Raw genomic sequence first — 20,266 nt, forward strand, 5'->3', positions numbered from 1 at the left:
GACCCAGGCTCCTTATTCCTGGTGGACGTCCCACTCTACAGGTGAATAACTCATGGGGAACATATAGGTTGCTCATAACACATCCTATAGTAGCTGCTCTGCATAAATAAAGGATTACTAGAAGGACTTGAACCTTGGTCTTCCATATTCCTTTGGCTGCATTCACTGCATCACTGAATCCATTTCTAACTTCTTCACTTCACTCTTTGTTATGAACACTGAAATACTTGATTGTCCAGACAAACAGCCTGGGGTCAGGGCAGGCGACTGGACTGTCCAACACCAGGATTCAGATCTCTTTTCCCATCGGAGTCAGAGAGTCCAAAACCTAACAGATTCTGCAGATGGTAGGCTATAAATTACTCTGAGTCAGTCTCTGTGTCTTTTTCTGCAGTCTCACATTTTAAAAGAATATGCTTTATTCAAAAGCAAATCAGGGATTTTTTTTTAAACTTATCAAATTCAGGAATACAATCTCCATTGCTTTAGTCTCCAGAAGTCCAATATGTGCAATGTCTGTTTAGATTGACTTAAACTAAACAGAAGTGCATTTTCAAGTAAGTCACTGTTCCTTACTAACACAAGTTTCACTGTGATAACATGCAAATTCCCAACGTTTTCTAGCCAAATTAGATTAAATTGAAATTTCACAAAAGATTTTTGGAAGCAAACAGGAAGGGAAGGATCAGTCACTGTATCTTCACTCATTGCACAGCACTAAGTAAAGGAAGGAAATGATACTCTTCAGAAGAAGTAAGTAAAGCACTGGACTAGAACAGCCGGCCTCAATCCACCGTGGTATTTAATTACTTCTTTACTGTTAGTATTAAGTAGTTTATCTCATTTTTAGTGGGCTGTATTTAAAGTTGCTTTAAATAGAGCATCATGTTAGTACTTTGCCAGGTCTGTCATTGTTATCAATGCTGGAGGTAGACACAGCAAAATTTCTTTTCAACTCACTAAAAAATACACCTTCAACAATGTCTCTGTAAATTGCAAGTGTATCTTTCAGTCACATCATAAACTGCACATCAGCCTTTAGAAGCAGCTAAAACAGATCACAGCTTAAAGTACCAAGTGCTGATATATATACATTTTTAAATTTTTACAGAGCTCTACCTTTGATCATGATCACAAAAGGAACCAGTGAACCTGTAATTTACCTCAAGTAGCCAATCAAGATGAAAATACTGTGTCCGCTCTTGGTTATTAAATAGCGCTAGTTAACAGGTGTCAGCAGAGCTGTCCTAACTCCTCTTTTTAACTAATGAAGCAAAAGGGAACAAAAGATGAAAGAAAAAAGTTTTAAATGTAGCAGAAGAGACGGCAGCTTCTGCAAGAGGGAAGCCAAATATACATTTGTAATGTATGTTGCTTCTTGATGCAAATGTAAGAAAAAATGATAGGCTGGAAAACAAGGCAATACCACTATTGTAATCAACTATTCTCAGATTAGGTGAGATGTAGCAATCATTTTACTAGAATGAAAACAAAAAGTGCAGTACAATTTTCCCATCTCTGAACAAATATTACAACGATAAAATGTTCCATGTAACCCTAAATAATCTGTAAAATAAAAACTTGCATGCATTAACACCAGAGGGAATGTCCCATCATTCAAACTAGCAGAGCAGAGAGGAACACCACATCTGTTAGGCATTATGGCCAAAGGCCGCCTTCACCTACATTCACATTAAATATTTTGCACTACAGATATCCCTTGGATTAAAATATATAACACGTCCTCCTTATGGGCATTAAATGAAAAGCTTTTTGGGCAGAGCCCTGACATCCTACCAGACAAATGTTACAGCCTCACAGCATCTGGGGTTACTCAGCTGCCCCTCCCAGGTAATCTGTTTTCCTGCATACTCCTGGCTTGGTCCTTGCTCTGAGGCATCCCTAGGTGATCTGAAGGCAAAGGAAGCCCTGACAAGGACACTGTGGTGCAGCAAGGGAGACAGACAAGAGCCTGGCACATCCTCTCATGTCTCCACATGGAGGAAATGACAGAAGCCATCTCCAGAAGGCAAGGGAAACACATTGGAGGTGGGTGTACACTAATGGGGATAGAGAGGCAGAGCAAAATGTACAGTTTCCAAATGACCATATGTGGTAAGAAAAACAGTGTGGGAACACCAAGACAGTCCTCTAAACTTCAAAAGGTCTAGCTCAAAGCTTTTGAGGATGAGCCCACTTTGGATTACAAGGAGCACTGGAAGAAACAAGAAAACCACTTTATTTTTGCAATGCTGTTTTCTACACCAGTAAGATACAGGACAGTACTCCTCTGAGCTATCAACTCCCTTTCATTCAATTGTTTGTTGGACAGTTATTCAGTGGAATGGCAGCTTTTATTTCAACAGTATAGATAAAAGTATTGCACTGAAATTTAAATGTCAAAGAATACACACTCAAATGTCAAATACCAACAGACAAATGCCAGCAGAGAAATGTCAGAAATACTCCCGTGTCTCTTACTGAATATAACTATATCTGCACAAATGCAAGCCACAGCATGATATGTAAAAAAGCAAGAGTTTTTCTGCAGTTTCCTTGGAACTGTATCACCACTGGTTTCAATAAAATCAGTATCTGGCAGTGATCTGGCTGTATTACTCACAGTATCCGACCCCAGCAACACATAAGCAATCCCTAGTCTGCAAGGTGATGGATGGTATTTGCAGATGTAACGGTACATCAAGGTGAGATCAGTTGTATTTCAGGCAAATCCCACTGCTGAATTTGTTAATTCCTTGCTAGATGAAAGCTCCTTACACAATGAACTTTCATGTCAATGCTCCCACTGCTTTCCAGATGTGATGGTAACCCATGAAAGTTGAAGGAGGGGACTTGCAGACAGTTTCTGCTAGGTACATGGTTTAATTTAGGCAGTAAAGACAAACACACATGCAACTTCATGATGCTTCCTAAAATGTTTGTATTCTTGAGTCCCAGGATTATTAACCTGTAAATATAGGTGAACTTTTCAGAGATAACTGAATAACTTAGGGACCCAAACAGAACTTACTTCAAACACAATCTGGATTCTTGAGAAATCTGAGTGCTTTTTAAAATGTTACTTTCTTTAATTAAAATCAATTGATTATTCCTCAGGAAAAAAAAAAAAATTCTTTACACACTTGACTTGGTGTGACCTTCTGGTCCCAATGACTTCAAAGGGGCTTTTGTCATGATTTCACCCTTCATTATCTTCTGCAAAAGTACTTGGAAACACGTTAATTAGGGAAGATGCATTTGTTTAGAAATTTCAGTCTACTAATTGCAGCTGCTTCCACTAGAGCTGAGAAGTAAAAATGGTTAGGTAGTTCTGTACTCAGACTACTAAATACATGAAAATCTGAAGAGTACTTTAATTAGTGACTAGCAAAAATACATCTGACTCCTGTAATTACTACAATTTGCTTCCAACACTAGTGGCTCATAATCTGAAAAGTAAAATCTCAAAATACATGAACTTTTGTCAAAGTACTAAAACCAAAATCTGGCATTTTCACCTTAAAACTTATTTTATTCTTCATCTCTGATGTAAATGCTTTAGGATCCCCAAAGCTTGGTTTTTGACTGTATGTATGACATTGATTATAAATACCATATTTGTTTTAAATACTTTTATGGTTCAACTGAAATAAATATGTAAATAAATAAATAAATGTTTAATTGAATTATTTTGATCTTTTTTTTTTGAAAGACACATTCAGGAACAGTTCTCACCATGTATACAGAAATTTCTTTCTAAAGAAAGCTTTTAGAGAAAAGAATTTTCTCTGGATCACTGAATGTCATTTAGAAAAAAATATTGGAACAGATTAAATCTGTTCTGCTCTGGACATATTTATTTATTTATTTATTTTAGCTGCAGTGCACCATAAAACTCTGAAAATAGACATTTATAGTGCAACTTTCAACAGGAAAAATTTCTTATAATCTCTCTATATAAATTTAAATGCTCATCTTGCCAAACATAGTCAGAAACTGAAAAAATGTATTTTTATTTTTTTAACCTTGTTTTTCTTCTGAACAGGGTCTTATGACACTGATTTTCACGGTCTAATTATATTCTGTGCAAAACTCTGTTCTCTTTGAAAAACTATTTCCTTCCAAAGACAATGAATGTCTCTTTGTCCTTGAAATGCAATAAAGAATAAACTTGGAAGGTTCAAAAAGCCTGTTTGCTTGTTTTGGAATGTCATTGCTTTGCACAACTTGTGTGCCCATGCTCATTAGTTTCCTCTTTAGATGTAAACTATACCATACTTTAAATTTTGCCTTATATCTAAATTACACCACTGAAAAGGAGTTAGAAAAGATAGGAAGTCCTTTAGCATTTCTGTATTTCCAAGTCCTTTCTACAGATCTCTCTCAGTTCTATCTTTTTGTGAAATGGGAGAACACAACTGCATGCTGCAGTCAGGCATTCGCCCAGACAGGCCTGAAGTCAAAAACCAACAAAAATCAATCAATTAAATTAAATCAAGACATAACAGATTTGTCTTAGGAAAGACCACTTAGTTGGTCTAAAAAATAAATAGCTCCTAAATGCATAGCATGGAAAATAAATCAAGTCCAAATATGTTGAAACAGACTCAATTTGTAGGTGAGGGAATAAAGATTCATCCAACATTCTGGTTGCCTGAAGGCTTTGCAAAGTGCCCCTCCAAATATAAACAAGATCCAGCCCCATTTAGCTTCTGAGGCATCTGTCAGGATCTCTGCTCAAGGTGACATAGCTATAGGCACATGTGTATTAAGTTATTGACAACAGATGATACAATGGAGCCAGAAACAGCAGGAAAGGAATAATAATTCTGATGAAAATCAGAGGAGTTGAGAGTCACTTTTAACTTCTTATTTATCTCTCTCTTCTTTCAGAGCACTTATCTATTACTGCAGAAGGTATGCAGACAAATGATGTACTTCATCATATAGTGACACTGACACATGGAAGCAGTATATATATATTAAGATAACTTTCTCTATCATTTGCTTTGAGACAATCCCTTCAGGTTAGGTACCTACAAAAACCAGCATGATCCAATACACTAACTTTAAAAAATCTTGGTATTATCTTTCAGAAGGTCTGTTTTTGAAGAAGAGCTGCTCCTGAAAAAGCTTATCTACCCTTCTCATTTCTGAAAAGTTACTATGTGATTTTTGCTACTTTTGCCATCTCAGACAGGGGGCTGTCCCTACAAAGCTAAGGATATGAATTGCAAATAGAGACCTTCTTCTTTTGCTCTAGATGTACGCAGTTTACCCAATCTCAGTCAAAGTATTTGGACTGTGTCTGGCAGCTAAGTACCTAACTTTACATATTTGCTGTAAAAGTTTGTAAGTACAGGATGTTGCCATAGGAGTGAAGACAAGAAATTATAAAAATGTCTATTTCACAACAGATTTTCTCTTCCTATAGCTATGAATTTTAATCATCTAACAAAAAGCATCCTGATGTGACCATAAGCATCAAGTATAAAGCTGAGTGCTCTAAATATCTTCCAATGTAAAACTTGATATTTTTGAAATGGCTTGCAAGGATTACAAAACAACAGCCTTTGCTAGTCTTTTGCAACAGCCTACTAGCCAGTTAGCATACTGTGTATTATGAACAACACCTTGGTCAACTGCAGTGCTCCTTGCAATAATAAAATGGATGGGTATCTAGAAGTTCACGACTTTTCTCACGTTTCTTACTCCTCTCAACCATACATAACATGTTGTCTGTCATCAAATACTTTTCTGCCAGGTTGGCACACAAGATAGTTAAAAAAAAAATTATCAGTAAAAAGTAGTGTCTTGATTGAATAATATGTAGTCTCACCTTGCGGATGCCTCTGCCAAGATCTTCTCCGTAATTTGTCCCCAGAATTTCAAAGTGAACATTGGGATTCCCCCCATTTTCTGCAAATTCCAGTTCTCCAGTCAAACCATTTACTCCACCCTATTGAAAAATAAAAACAACAACAAGAAAAAGAAAACTGAAAACTCAGAAGTAGCCAATTATAACAATCTTTTCTTTCTTCAAGGGATTTATGTGCTACTTACACACATACAACTACCAGAATTAGGACAATTTTATAAAGACCACATTTCCCTAAAAATTCTGAACCCTAAATTGTCCCTCTGTTACTAAATTTCCTCACAAAAGAATCAAACTCAACAATGCTAAGAGATACAATACAAGCAGTAGTCTTACTTTTAGCTTATTTGCATGCCAACATTTGTTCTTTGTACCAACAGTGATTTAAATTCTAATCCCATAACAAGAAAAGCAGTTTTACAACCAGTTTTAGTGGAAGCAAAACTAAAGACAAGTATACAAAAGAAATTATACAAAAATGAGTTTGTTCTTTCCCCAAACATTATTTCTCACCCAAAACAGGTTTCCACAAGATATCAGGTTGAGTTTTGGATTAAATTAGAAGTGTTTTGAGATCACCATATGTGATCCATACAAGTGATGAGGGTATGAAGGTTTTGTTTAGCTGAATATAATCATTTGTTTTTCTCCACAAATCTTCTCTAGAACTAGGAATGCATCAGATAAACAGCAATGCAGCATATTTTCATGCTTGCTTCTACTTTGTTTTACGTTTTAGGCAGAAGGGCTAATACTAAAGATGAAACAATGAGTATTTACTATAAAGAATCAGAACTGAAATGGCTATACATGCCATAACGGTTCTCAAAATATATTCCAGAGTCAATTCAACATGACAAACATTTCAGCCTTTTATAAAAACTGTGATAACATGGAACTGCAAAATCAACAGTGCCATGTGAAATGACTACAATAAAAACCTTTAGCCTTAGAAAATTTCCTCACTTTTTTGATATAGGAAATATTAAATGTTTAACCCACTTTATCCAAGAAACTTTAATAACATTTTATATATGCACAGAAAAAAAAATAATTACCTCTGTTATAAAACCATACAAAATGCATAGCTTTTCTTCAAAACATAAACTGAGAGTTTTGAAGTTCTGATCTTTTGTAAAACATTAGTATGATTATAGTAAAAATGAGGAATTTACTCATCATTACCTTTAAAACTTTAAGATTAGAGATTTACATTGTCAGGGAAACATTTTCTACATATTTCATAAGGTGTCATTTTCAGCTAAAAACAAGAAAATACTTTGCATGTATATGTATTTTTAACCTTTTCTATAATCTCTATTTTTCAGATGAAGTACTAGAAGTGAAAAAACACAATCCTGATTAAAAGGTACGACCACACAGTCTTTTGCAGCATGACTACAAGTCATCCAGGCAATTTTGATGCATATGGTTAGCACAACACTGAGATTACTTGTTAGCTTGAGCACAATCCTGTAATAATCACACACTCATGGCTTTTAGATTGGGATAGTGTACCTCTGGCTGGTACAGAGTAAAGACACAGCGAGTTTGTGATTACCTGTAAAATCATTTGAACTTGTCCTTAGGTAAATATCCAAGTTTCATAAATACAAAACAAATTTCTGTAAATTTCATTTGACTACATACTATTCTTCAACAACAACAAAAAACCAACCTGTTGTACATATCTTTTTTCCTCATACAGGCTCATCTGTCTTTCTGACTAACTAAGCCAGAATTTCATGGTATATGTAATGTGGAAATGCTTGTGAAACAGCACAGTTTTGCAAGGCTAGGGATCTCCATCTGACTTCCAGAAACTTCCACCTGGCTGACTTGCCCCTCCCGGACAGCCTACACCTGCTCCTACTCCGGCACCACTGAGCTGATACCATATACCGCGCTTATTATACTTCTACTTCATATTTCCTATTCTACTTCCTGAAACTTTGCCCCCACAACGTGAATCGAACATGGGGGTCTGAGTATGAAAATTAATTAGACTGTTATAGACCACCTGAGATGGATAACGGTTTCAAGTTAGCCCCATGCAATGTCTAGAAATAGCAAGTGAAAACTCTGGAATGAAATGATAAAAGAAAAGAAATAGGAAACAAAAAAGTTCCGTTAACATACATGCTCAGTACAACAGAAAGTATGTATGGAACCTCTTTTTTTTTTCACTTATTTTGTTGCTAAGTGCTTTTAAATTAGGGATTTTAAAGTTAGAAAAGTGAAGTTACTTAATTTTCCTGGTTGAGAGTGCTCCTAGTAATTTATGGAACATGAAGATACAAGCATCTCTAAAATGTAAGTGATTTTTGATACTTCGGACTAAAATATTAAATTGCTCTCTCTTTTTTGGCGACTCCTGTCTCTTATTTGAGAAAATATGATCAAAAAAAGATCATTTGAAGAAGGAGTTCACCTCGGTTACATCTGAAGCAATGAAATCCACCTTTTATGAAAACACAGGTTTCTTTGGACATGGCCCCTAACTAGTACAGGCCAACAGATGTACTACTGGATTTTGAAATGGAATCTATCCAAAACCATTGTGTAAGTTTATTTTCCTTGATTGTTAAATGGCTGTAAATGTTGGGGCAAGATACAAACTGCATGTCTGTAAGCTATTTTTATCTGTCTGAAATCCAGCAGTAACCATAACAACAAGTTTTCTCATTCATCTATTTGGTAATTTTCTCATGCTTTGAAGATTTGTCATGTAAGAGTGTCTTTGATTAGAGTTTTCTTTCCTACGCTGTGTACACTAGAAATAAGTGTAATAAGATCTCAGATTCTGTAGAAATGCTCCTGACTTGGAAAGTGAAGAAACAGAGGCAAAACAGTGTGGAACCACCCATATAATGAAAAACAACAGTAAAATCTGATAGGAAACGTCTTAGAGGTCCTGACACCTCAGCTCCACCTGTGACCTGCCTTGCTGCCTCAGCCCCACAGGCCAGGAAATCCTGTAATGGAAATCTGCTGGTTCTTGTTGACCCACACAACCTTTTTTGCCTGGCACATGAGCTTGTTTTATTGCTCATCGCTGAGGGAATGGCACAGCATATGGCCTAGTGAGAGCTTCAGGACACTGCTCCCATTTTTCTGCGTACATTGCACATTAGTCTCTCACAGCGTGGATCCCTCAAACACTTCCTTGATTTACTGCATGTGTTTTATATCCCTCCTCTAATGCAAAGTAGAAAGAGATCACAGTGGAAATGGCAATCCATATGACAGTTACTGATCCACTAACTTCCTGATGAGGTTTTTTCAAACTATGTCAGCATTAATTAAGATAATGGGTAAGAGCCAAATAAATTTTTCATTCCATTTAACTTACAGAAACAATGCTATTTGGAAAAAAAAAAAAAAAGACAGATTTATTATCTACTCTAAAATTCTTCTATAGCTGAGCCACAACCATGCAATTTCCTGATACATTTAAAACCAAAGAGTGAAATGTCAGTTGTTAGGACAAAAATGTTTTACTTATGTTTCTGATTACTGCTCTGGGCTTCGCAGAGCTATTATAAAGCTGGCAATATAGTCAAAGCCTACTTGAGTCCCCTCTAGACTGGCAAGATAAACTACAATTTATATATGCTTAGACACTGTTATACTGTAAGTAAGTCCCTGAAGAAAGTACTATTTACCCAGTAGTCAGGACTTCACATGGGAATGTCAGCTTGCCAGTCATCAGTTACAAAATATTTAACTTGTTCACAAAGCTGCTTTTCAAATTCTGGTTATGCTCAGACACTAGCTATTTTGCAATTAAAAAAAAGGAAAAAAGTGTGGCTATAGGCATAAAAAATGCTGTAAGCATCAGATATGATTTTCACATTTAAAAAGCTGATATTGAAAAAATTATTAAAATATGTAATAAAATTATTACAGCTAAAGACACTGTTTGTAGGTGCCTGCAAAAAGAGTGTACACCACTGTCTGAAGAAAAATTTGGCATCTTTTTTCACGTCATCCCTGAACATGACTGACAATTCTGAGACCCAAACCATTTGACAATTCTTGCCCATGATTCACGAAACAGCAAAGTTGCAGCACATTTTCCACAAAGGAACAGCTCTATGCTGCTGCTAGTACTAAAAATTTGTTGTTTGTCAGTGAGCTAAGCAAATGTGACTGGGAAGAGATCAGGTAAATGAGAGTGAAGATATATGCAGTAACTTGATGTCATTTTTTCCGAGTTGATCCTCCATATAATCCTACTTACATTTATTCTCAGGCTATTCAGGAAGATTAATTTTTCCAACAGTAGAATTATTTTCGACTAATACTTATTACTCTCACAGTGAAATAGCTTAACCGAGAAATAAAAAAAACTGGGCACGTATTTGGGGATAGTTCCTATTGCAGAAGTGAATTTTGGTCTAATTGCTAGAGCTGTCCAAATTCATTAGTAGGATTGTATTTCCTGATTAATTTAATTATTTGTTCAGTTCCAGAATGGACAGAAACAGATATTAGATGTTTTTATTATTATTATTAATTTTAGTGGCTTTTTAGACTGTCCAATCAGCTGAAATCACACGGTAAATCAGATTTTGGAGTTGTTTATAGGAATAGAAACCCAGGAATCAAGTATTCAAGAAGTATTCAAGTAACAAGTTACAATAGGGAATGATTCAGATAGCCATTCTGTTATTTCAAGAAATCCCTGAAACTACTTAATCCCCCCTTGTTCCCTGCTCTTCCATACTAGCTCATTAATCACAAAGAAACCATTTTCTCTATTTACTTCCAGAACTCTGCTATTTTTAGCAAGTGGGGCTGCAGGTACATCAGCAACCTTTTCTCTTACTTTCTTCAGTGTATAGCTTATACAGATTTCCCATCTCTTTTCTTATTTTCCCTCCAGAAATCAGAGAGAGATTCCTTTGGCAGTTAAAATGCTGCCAGATATTCCCATTTCATGATCTCTGATTCTAGAAGACAGATTTTCTTCTGGAAAAGCTTCCTCTAGAACCCATTTTTCTGCTTTCTTGGAGGCAAGAAGCTGTGAGTAGCAGTAAGATGGCAACATTACCTCCACTTTGCTGCTGACAGGAGAACAGCTACTTCACTGCTAGTCCTTTTCTAAGGCAGGCAGTCTGGAACTAGGCATCAATTCCTTAACTGTTTCCCCACCACCACTGTACTTGACCATCCACTGAAATTACAGTGAGGGGCGATATGGGACGAGACTGTGATTCCAACTATGCAACACAGATTGTTATGAAGGTACAGTTAAAACTGTGCAGGGGGTGGGAATCCTTTTTCAAGGCACATTTAAGGCACATGTCAAGTGTATCTTTGCTCTGAGCCATAGCAATGTTTTCCAATGCTATTCCAGTATGCACTACATCTTTGAAATGTGGTGATTTCAAGATGAAAATGCAGAATCTTCTACTCTGAAACCACTTAAATACCACATGGCCATTTTTTCCTGTTTTCCTTCAAGATTAAAATTAAGGAAAAGGGTTTTCAGAAATGCTTTTAATTTGTTGGTTTTAGTTGATGTTCCACAATAATAGGAGACAAAAAGTACACAACTGTGATCCTGAAGTTCTTCTAAATAACCGGGTCAGTGCTTTCAAAGGGAAAGTAGATCACAAAACTGAAGCAGAATTCCTCTTTCCTGTACAATTCCAGCACCTTGAAGCAATCTTTAGTATCCACACAGGAAATTTATGCCTGCAGTTTTGGGCTTATTTTTGACTTTCAACTTTATCATGTTGCTTCCATAAATTCATCTTAGTCATCACAATGCAGCGTGCAAGAAACATTTGTACACTTCCATTTACACCTGCAAAATGGCTTATTGTCAAAGCCATCTCATTCAACTAGTAGAGAAACCCAAAAGCAACAGGAAATAAGTTTGGTTAACTGCATGTCACAAATTTCTATAGTGTTCAATTCACTTTCTACCAAGCTGACCACATCCCTTGAACCTCAACTTGCTCTTGCCTTCTTGAACGCATTCATATTTTTACTGATGGCTTTCTATTCACATTTCAGGGTGAAGTACTGCAAAAAAAGATCTTCGAGACAGTGTGGCTCTGGTGTGAAAGTCCACTAGAAGGAATTTATTTTATTAATCACACCATTTTAAGAGGTGGGAATTGGAAGAAGATAAACTGGACATGCTAGTTAGGGCAACATATCAGAAATGGAATAAACCCTGGCTGTTTGAGACGCAAAAAGATGCAATAGTGGTGAGACACAGCATGAAGGACATTTATGTAGGAGAACAGGATCAGTCTCACATTCATAAACGTCACAAGCAAGCAAATATTTGTAAATACAAAACAGTCAGCAGTCCTTTTCATGGTGGAGCACTTCAAAACTAAAATTTACAACTGCTCGCAGAACTACCAGAGTTTGCCTGAAACTTCAGTTTAGATAGCAAATTCTAACTCTAACATGGAAGTGGGTATTTTGACTTTTCTGGCTCAGGCATCCTATCTGGATTTGAGTAAGTAGGAACAGCTTTTAGTTTATTAAAGAAAAAGTGCACCACAGTATTTACAAAGTGCAAGTTGATAAGAAAAGTTCCAGAATCAGCCTTGCCTGTAAAGTAGCTTAAAATACAAGAGACTGCCAAATGTGAATTTGAAATTGCCCTGCGATACTCTTTAGAGCCACTTATAGCCATATCCTGCCCCTGTAATAAGAAATGTGTCCTGGATTATTGCTTGCAGTCTCATGACTTCCAACTATTAGAATGGTAACTGAGGACAGCCACCAAAGAAAGCCCTTGAACCATTATTTGGGAGCTAATGCAGATTGGACCTGGGGTGGGGGGGAAGCAGTGTTCCAAAGAGCTTTACATTTTGCCTACATCATCATAATTTCTGCTGTAAAGACCTAATACAGAACAGCAACTTCACAAAACAACATTATATTTAAAATTATCTTTATGTCCTTTTAATGAAAGACATAATTAAAGCACAATTTTTTATTTTTATTTTTAACTGTCCTATTTTTTGGTGTTTACAATGCAGGCACTGCCAGCACTTTAAATGTAAATACACATTACCAGAAAGTACATGCAGACGAATGAGAAGGCAGTTTTATGAAAGCCATCAATAACATAAGGAGGCTGAACAGAATAACTTACAGGGAAGGGTAAACAACCAACCTATGCATATTTTGACTAAATGCTGACCTGGAAGGCTGTGAAAATTGTTTCTAAGTATGTGGAGTCTTTAAACATCATGAAGAAAGGGAATAAGTAGGAGAAATATACTTAAGGGCTGAAGAATAGGAAAATCATTTGGGGAATAAGCATGAGTTAGGTATGAAGTAATAATCACAGAGAAATAGTGAGAACTTAACATTGGATAAAGCACTGTCTAATCTATTGTCTAATCTAAGAAATAGTTCTGCAATGGCCAGGTATAGACTAGATGACTCCATATTCATCCATTTTCCTTCTCTCATTTCTATTATGCCAATATATTAATGTCAATAGCAGTGCAACAACAAATTCCACAGAACACCAGCTGAGTGTAATTGTCCTGTAATTGTCCAACTTTTTTTTTCTTTATTTCACAAATAATAAATATAGTACATTTCTCTGGTTTACCTCCTGATCTGTGATAATTTTTCAATATGATATTATTCTCTACTAGTGTTTGATAGTTTTGGTGAACAAACTCACTGATTTCACTTCAAATACACTCATTATGACATAGAAAAGAAAAACAGTTAAAGAGTTTTCATTCAAAAATTGTAGATATATCAAAACTTTTGCTTCAAAAAACAACTACTGGTACTGGCAAGGACAGTACACATCTCAGATGGAAATTCTACTGCAAGTATTTTAGAAATCAAAGATGATGAAATACTGGAAAAAAGTACCTTCTTGATAGTTTCCAACATGGATCGTCCTCCTTGCCAGGGCTTAGAGTTCTTCCTGATGCAGGTCAGGCTGGCCATGCTGTGCCACTTCCTGTCCTCCAGCTTCTTATGAAAGGCATTCGCCAGCAGAAGGACAGTGTCATATATATACAGGTTGGAAATCTGCAGACATTGAAAACAGAGTGTTAGCATATTATTTGTGGTCTCCTGCCAGCAGCTAGAATTTATCATTTGTTTTGCCTCTCTCATAATCCTTTGGTAATTAAACGACTTATTTGGTTTTAAGAAGAAACCATAAGAGTCAAAAAGTCCTCTCCTTGGCTCTGGTAGAAATAGCAGCTAAGGTCTGTAATGCTACAATTGATTTGCAGCGACAAACTACACACACGTAAAGTACAGGCAGTCCAATAGCTGGCACAGCTCCACTTGGAGGATTTAAAGCCCTGCTCGTGACTGTAAGCAGACTTCTTTTTATTTTTAACCAGTTGCCTGGAATTTTCAATTTTTCAGTTGCCAGACATTTGGACACCATCAAAATCTGTTCAAGGCTGTTTGTTCTTTTGAAAAACAGCAACTCTGAAAATTTTTAAATAATTTCAGCATGTTTATTTTTCCTGATTTTTGCAGGCAATTCTGATGGAGGCAATTTCTAGTACAAAATCTGACCCAGCGAAATCTTCCGCTGTGTGCAGTTGCATGTTAATTCTGAAATTTACAGTGTTTTCTGTCAGAGTATTTGGCAATGGCTGTTAATTCCTTGCAGGACCAAGGTCTTATGGTTTATGTGTGTTCACGTTTCACTGTGAGCATATTTACACGCACGCAGTGTCAGGAAGTTCCAGTTTGGTATCAGTGAGAAGGCAGTGGAACTCAAGAAAAGAAATTACTCGTGTGCCAATTCCACTTACCCAGGTACCATTTCTATATATGTACTTTTAAATGCACACAGTACGAAGTCAGTTGTACTGACATACAGCTGATCAGCTCAAAACCTTAACAGAAGGAAGCTTACAATAGGAAATTATGCCAACTTTGTGGAGAATACCTTTATTCCACCTTGTGAAAATATCCAAAGACTGGGAAAGTCCCACAGCTGCTGGGAGCAGGTTTATGCCAAGGAAGCACAATAATGCTGAAGATCTAAGATGTTAATTGGCAAATCACCTTAAAATAGGGGGAAAAAAAAAAAAGCCTTTCTTCCTGTCTAATCCTTTCCATATAGCCTTTTAAAATTATTATTATTTATTTTCTTATGTAAATTCCATCTTTATGCTGGCTTTGCCTGTGTCATCTGCAATCTGCTCTGTACAGTTCTCACAGAAAGGTTTCGTGACAGACTCCTTCCCTGCAGAGCATCCAGGAAAGAGGTGATCTATCTCCTTAGCTGGCCAGAATTTCCTGGGGCATTTTGCCTTCCACATCTTACTGAAGAAGATCTCATGGTCTGCTTTTTTCCCCTCCCAATAAACTCCCAGGATTCCCTATTGCCTTTACATTCATATCACAAACACACAGAACTTCTGATCCTTATTTTACTTTTCGTTTAAATGACCGTGATCCTTCACACCCTGTTTCTGGAATACAGCTCTTAATTCTTACTCAGGCTCATTCCGTGACTCCAGTGGTTTTATTTCCATTTCAGTACTCGCACAGGAATTAATTTGCTTCCTGCAGATGCACAGGCCAGGCATCACTGTGCATGACAGGATTAGAAGCACAGACTGAGGATCTGGGTTCAGATTAATTGAGCGTTTTTAAAATAACTTGGATGATTTGTCTATTTATTCTCTAAACCTATAAAGGAGTTAAAGCCTTTCAGCTAAAACCATATTTCCCCAAAGAAGTCATCACCAGAGGGACATTTGTTTGAGGGAGAGAGAAGGACTTATTACTATGCTGTGAGATATGTTTATTTTAAATATGCCTTCACTAAAGGGGAAAAAAACAACCAACCACCACACAAAACTCTGGAAAGCACAGACAATAAGGCCACTAATGAGATCAAATTGATACATGAAGGACTACAAATGCCAAGTCATCATTTCCCAGCGAAATGACATTGCTTTCAAGGTAGCTTCCATAACCTAATATCATGGGAATAGAAGACTCTTGTCACAGTTCATCAGGAAGGATGCACTTACTAATCCAAGAGTAATATAGCTGGGCCTTCATCAAGTATTAATAGGGCTCAAGAGTACAGAGTTCAGCAATTATTAAGCATTGTTATTCCTTTACTAATAGTTCACCTCAGCAGTTACAGAAATCAATCACTGATAACACAATGATAAAGACACTACAATTAATTTCTGGTTCTCAATCAGCCTTCCATTCCACTGCCAGAGGTATGCTCTTTTAGTACCTGTGCCAACACACACAGTGGGGCTGAAACTTAAAGTCACTTGAAAGTTCTAGTCATTTTCCACATATATTTCCTAGGACATTCGATTCATTGCGTGGTATCCATTACTGCTACTTTATCCATTCCAAGTCTCTCAGACTAATGGCAGGACTCTTGCATTATCAAGCTAACTGGATAACTTCCTCTTGATGCAATTCAAAATTCAGATGTTAATTTTTGTTCCAAAGTGTAGAAGAAAGATATTTCTTTTAATCAGACTACGTAGGAGTGATTAATCTGCATTAACTATGCTGATTTTACTCATACCTTGACTACTGCACAGAGCTTTTAGACGAAAGGATAATGGTAGTAAATAATTCTGTGAATCAATTTTTTTGACTTCCTGTGCTTTTTGAGGCTTCCAAAGTGATACAAATTTATAGCAATTGTTGTTTTGACTAGGCCAATCCCAGAGACATAATGAGAGACCTTCACCATGCTCTTTTTCAGTGTTTTAATTAAGGTGATGAAAAAATTAATTATTCACACAGCCTTTAGGGGGAGTAATTCAGGAAAAAAAAAAAAAAAGAAATCCACCCTCATGATTTCTAGAGAATATTTCTGATTAGTCACACTTCGATGGCATTAAAAAATCATTAGAAATTTCAATTTATAAACTGTCCCAACTCCCCACTGGAATAGAAGTTAATTTATAATATTGTTGGGGACAACAAAGAAACAGCAAACAAACCCCAAAGCTACTTGAATGTCTGTGCATCATATGAAGACACAGGGGAAACGACGCCAGAGTTTTTCTTCCTGTCACTATTTGGTATTGTTTCTCTAGCTACTAATGAAAAGCAGCCATCTCAGGGAAAGCAAGAACATAGAAACTGAGATGTGCAAACAGTTAAACTAAAATTTCATCATTCCTTTGAACTGAAATGTTATAAAAGCTTTGGATAGGAAGATTACAGCTATCCAAGCTGTAAGTTGATCAGGAAGCATAGGTTAAGGTATAATAACGTCCCATCTAACACATTAAATGGAATTTGCCAATTTGTAGAAAAAGAAAAAAGATTTCTAGAATTTTTCTTTCCTAAAGTCAGTTCACCATTGAAGTGAAATGAAAGTTAAGCCGAAGTGAAAAACAAACAAAATGTGAAACCTCCTATTAACAAGATTCTTTTTTTTTTTTTTCACATTGCTCTAGTTAGTAGCTCAGTTCATGAAAACTGTTCCTTGCAATCTCTAGTGGCTGCACGTAATCACACCCTCCATTTTTATGTATTATCCATAGACTACCAAAAATTTCCCCTAGGACAACACTGCCACAACAGAACAGCACAACCTAAAAATTTTTCACAGTTCCTAAATAGCCCCTACGGATATTCTATGCATCCATTGAACTTATGCAGCCCTGTTTAAGACCACTAATAGGACCACTGTGCAGTGTACTATGGCTGAAGTTTTTCATGTCATCAGTAGGCACTTACTGGCTGTTTTGTGAGCAATTAGTGAAGCAATAGCTCTTATAGTTAACCTGAAACAAGGAAAGACAAGCCACGCTTCTCCTTTTCTCCTTAGATTTATCATTTTAAGCAAGTAAAGTCACTCTTTAAAACCCTGCTATTTCTCTCCCATTCTCTCCCTTTTGGCACCATGCCTGCTCTCTTTACTACTAAGTCAGATATGCTCCTCCTGCACCGATGCCAATACAGTCATCTTTTCACCAGTTCATAAATGACCTTAAAAAAAAAAAAGAAAGAAAGAAAAAGTGAAACTGACCTTTAAAGGCAATTTCACATTCCTGATTTGCCATAGCTTTGTCATCATGAAGCCTAACGTGTGTGTGTGTGAGGGGGATAGATAGACTGAGGTGCCTACATGAAAATACTTGAAACAAATGACGTGGGCAGTCCCCAGGAAAGCTTTCCTATCTACAACACATATGGCTCAGAGAAGAGCAGCAACTTAAAAAACATTGGCTATAGGGAGAAAATTCTTCACTGGGAGATGACAAAAATAAAATTCAAGCAGTGCAACAAAACAAATACCCCACTGTATGGAGATCGCGTGGCTTTCTTTTGCTTTTTCCTCACTTGTGAAGTGGGCGATTTGTTCTCGTCCATCAGAATTGTGATCATCCCCTGCCCAAGTATTTTTCCCTGTCATGCCATGAAACGTTAAACTGCATGTCAGATAGGACATGAAAAATAAACATTAAATTACACTAAGCCTCGGGGGAAAAACCTTGAACTTTTCTAAAAAGACAGCTCCTGTGTTGGGAATAGACCAGTATATGAACTACCTCCATGCTTTGGGAGAAAGGGTCCTTTGGATCACACAGTGATGAAGATATTCTGTGGTTGCCACGGAAACAGCGCTGACTTATGTTTTGGGGGACTGGAAATGTCTGTCGAATAATTGTTAATCTTCCAATTGACCTTCTCACCAGCTCCTGCACATCCAAATCATTTATTTCCTGAAAGATAAGGCAAGGAAGACAATATGCATAAAAGTTAAAACACAGAAATGTTACCAGTTTACCAATAAATGATAAATAAATAAATGAATAAATAAACGGAGAGGACCAAGAGATGTATGATTGCTACATGGCCATTGCTGAGCTCTGCCATAGTCTCAAGAAGAACATATACATACTTATTACAACTGTCCTACCACTCTTGTAACAATTGCAAAAGTCTAAAATATACCATACCCAAACCTCCCTGAATCTTTGTAGGTGTAACTCGGCTTAGTTGTTTCATTTGTTGTTGTTTTTTTTTTTTTCCCCTCTCCTTTTACCTCTGATCTTTTACTTAAAAGTGTTTCACAGCATTCTTGGCAGATTGTGTGTAAATCGGTAGGAAGTCATAGCATGATGTATTTCTAAGTGTAGCATTACTTAGAAGCTGTGAAGGTACAGATAATTATTCAGGTCTTAAGTGTTCATTTCCTAGAAACAGAATATCAAGAATGTGCAACTTAGTGAACATCATTTACCATAAGAGCGAAGAAAATGCATTAGAGCATTCCAGGTGTGTATGTGCTTGTTTATAACAAAACCTAATTTAAAACCAACCTTTTACTCCATAGGGTACCTATTAAGGCTTACAGATGAACTCTCAGCTCCATGGACAAACACTTCAAAGGAAAAAATTACTAAATATATACACTAATATGTGAAGCAAGCTTAAGAGGTTAACTTTAAGGCAGGAACTTTAACTTAAGGAAATCAGAAAACAGTTCTTTACATAGTAAGAATTCCTGCAGTTTGGCAACACAATATTTTACACCATTGAAAGATGTGACCCTCAGGGAATGTAGAGATAGAGAGGAGCACGGGCTCAGGGGCAACCACAACCAACTTCAACCTGCACATAAAAACTTGGCATTTGATATACACAGGCTGTTTCCAAGAACTTAAATAACTTCACCTGCAGTTTTCAAGGCAATCTGTGTCTATTTTTCTGCAAAGAAGGAGAAACAATGTATAAAACTGTTCAGCTTTTTTACATAGAATTTATTTTCCATCATACTTAATTGTTTGTCCATAACCCATCTTAATAACAGAAGCTGACGCCCCAAAACTTCCCAGACATTTAACTTTGGGATAATTTACAGAATCACAGAATGGTTGAGATTGGAAGGGGCCTCCAGAGATCATCTAGTCCAACCCACCCACCCAAGCAGGCACCTAGAACATATTACATAGGATTGTATCCAGTCAGGTTTTGAATATCTCCTGAGAGGTAGATTCCACCACCTCTCTGGGCAGCCTGTTCCAGTGCTCTGTGACCCAAACCCTAAAGAAGTTCTTCCTCAAATGCTGATGAAACTGCCTGTGGTTCAATTTATACCCATTACCCCTTGTCCTCTCACTGGCCACCACTGAGAAAAGTTTGGCCCCATCCTCTTTACGTTGTCCCCTCAACTATTTGTAGAGGTTGATAAGATCCCCTGTCAATCTCCTCTTCTCTAGGCTAAACAGGCCCAGCTCACTTGGTCTTTCCTCATAGGACAGATGCTCCAGCCCCTTAATCACCTTCATGACTCTACCTTGGACCATCTCTAGAAGTTCTGCGTCCCTCCTGTACTGGGGAGCCCAGCACTGCATACAATACTCCGGGTGTGGCCTCACCAGGGCTGAGTAGAGGGGGAGGATCACCTCTCTT

The 20,266-nt window shown here is 37.0% G+C and overlaps 1 protein-coding gene across 1 annotated transcript in view; it reads right to left on the reverse strand.

Moving 5' to 3' along the window:
• The window catches only part of GRID2 (glutamate ionotropic receptor delta type subunit 2), a 728,283-nt gene that overhangs the window by 214,660 nt on the left and 493,357 nt on the right, over positions 1-20,266 (reverse strand). The window contains exons 6-8 of the mRNA XM_035541219.2: positions 18,400-18,573; positions 13,751-13,912; positions 5,840-5,959 (exon numbers count right to left, since the gene is read on the reverse strand). Of these exons, the coding sequence (XP_035397112.2) occupies positions 5,840-5,959; positions 13,751-13,912; positions 18,400-18,573 (456 nt within the window). The remainder of the gene's footprint in view (positions 1-5,839; positions 5,960-13,750; positions 13,913-18,399; positions 18,574-20,266) is intronic.

The sequence above is a fragment of the Cygnus atratus genome, chromosome 4, assembly GCF_013377495.2.
Source record: "Cygnus atratus isolate AKBS03 ecotype Queensland, Australia chromosome 4, CAtr_DNAZoo_HiC_assembly, whole genome shotgun sequence".
NCBI lineage: Eukaryota > Metazoa > Chordata > Aves > Anseriformes > Anatidae > Cygnus > Cygnus atratus.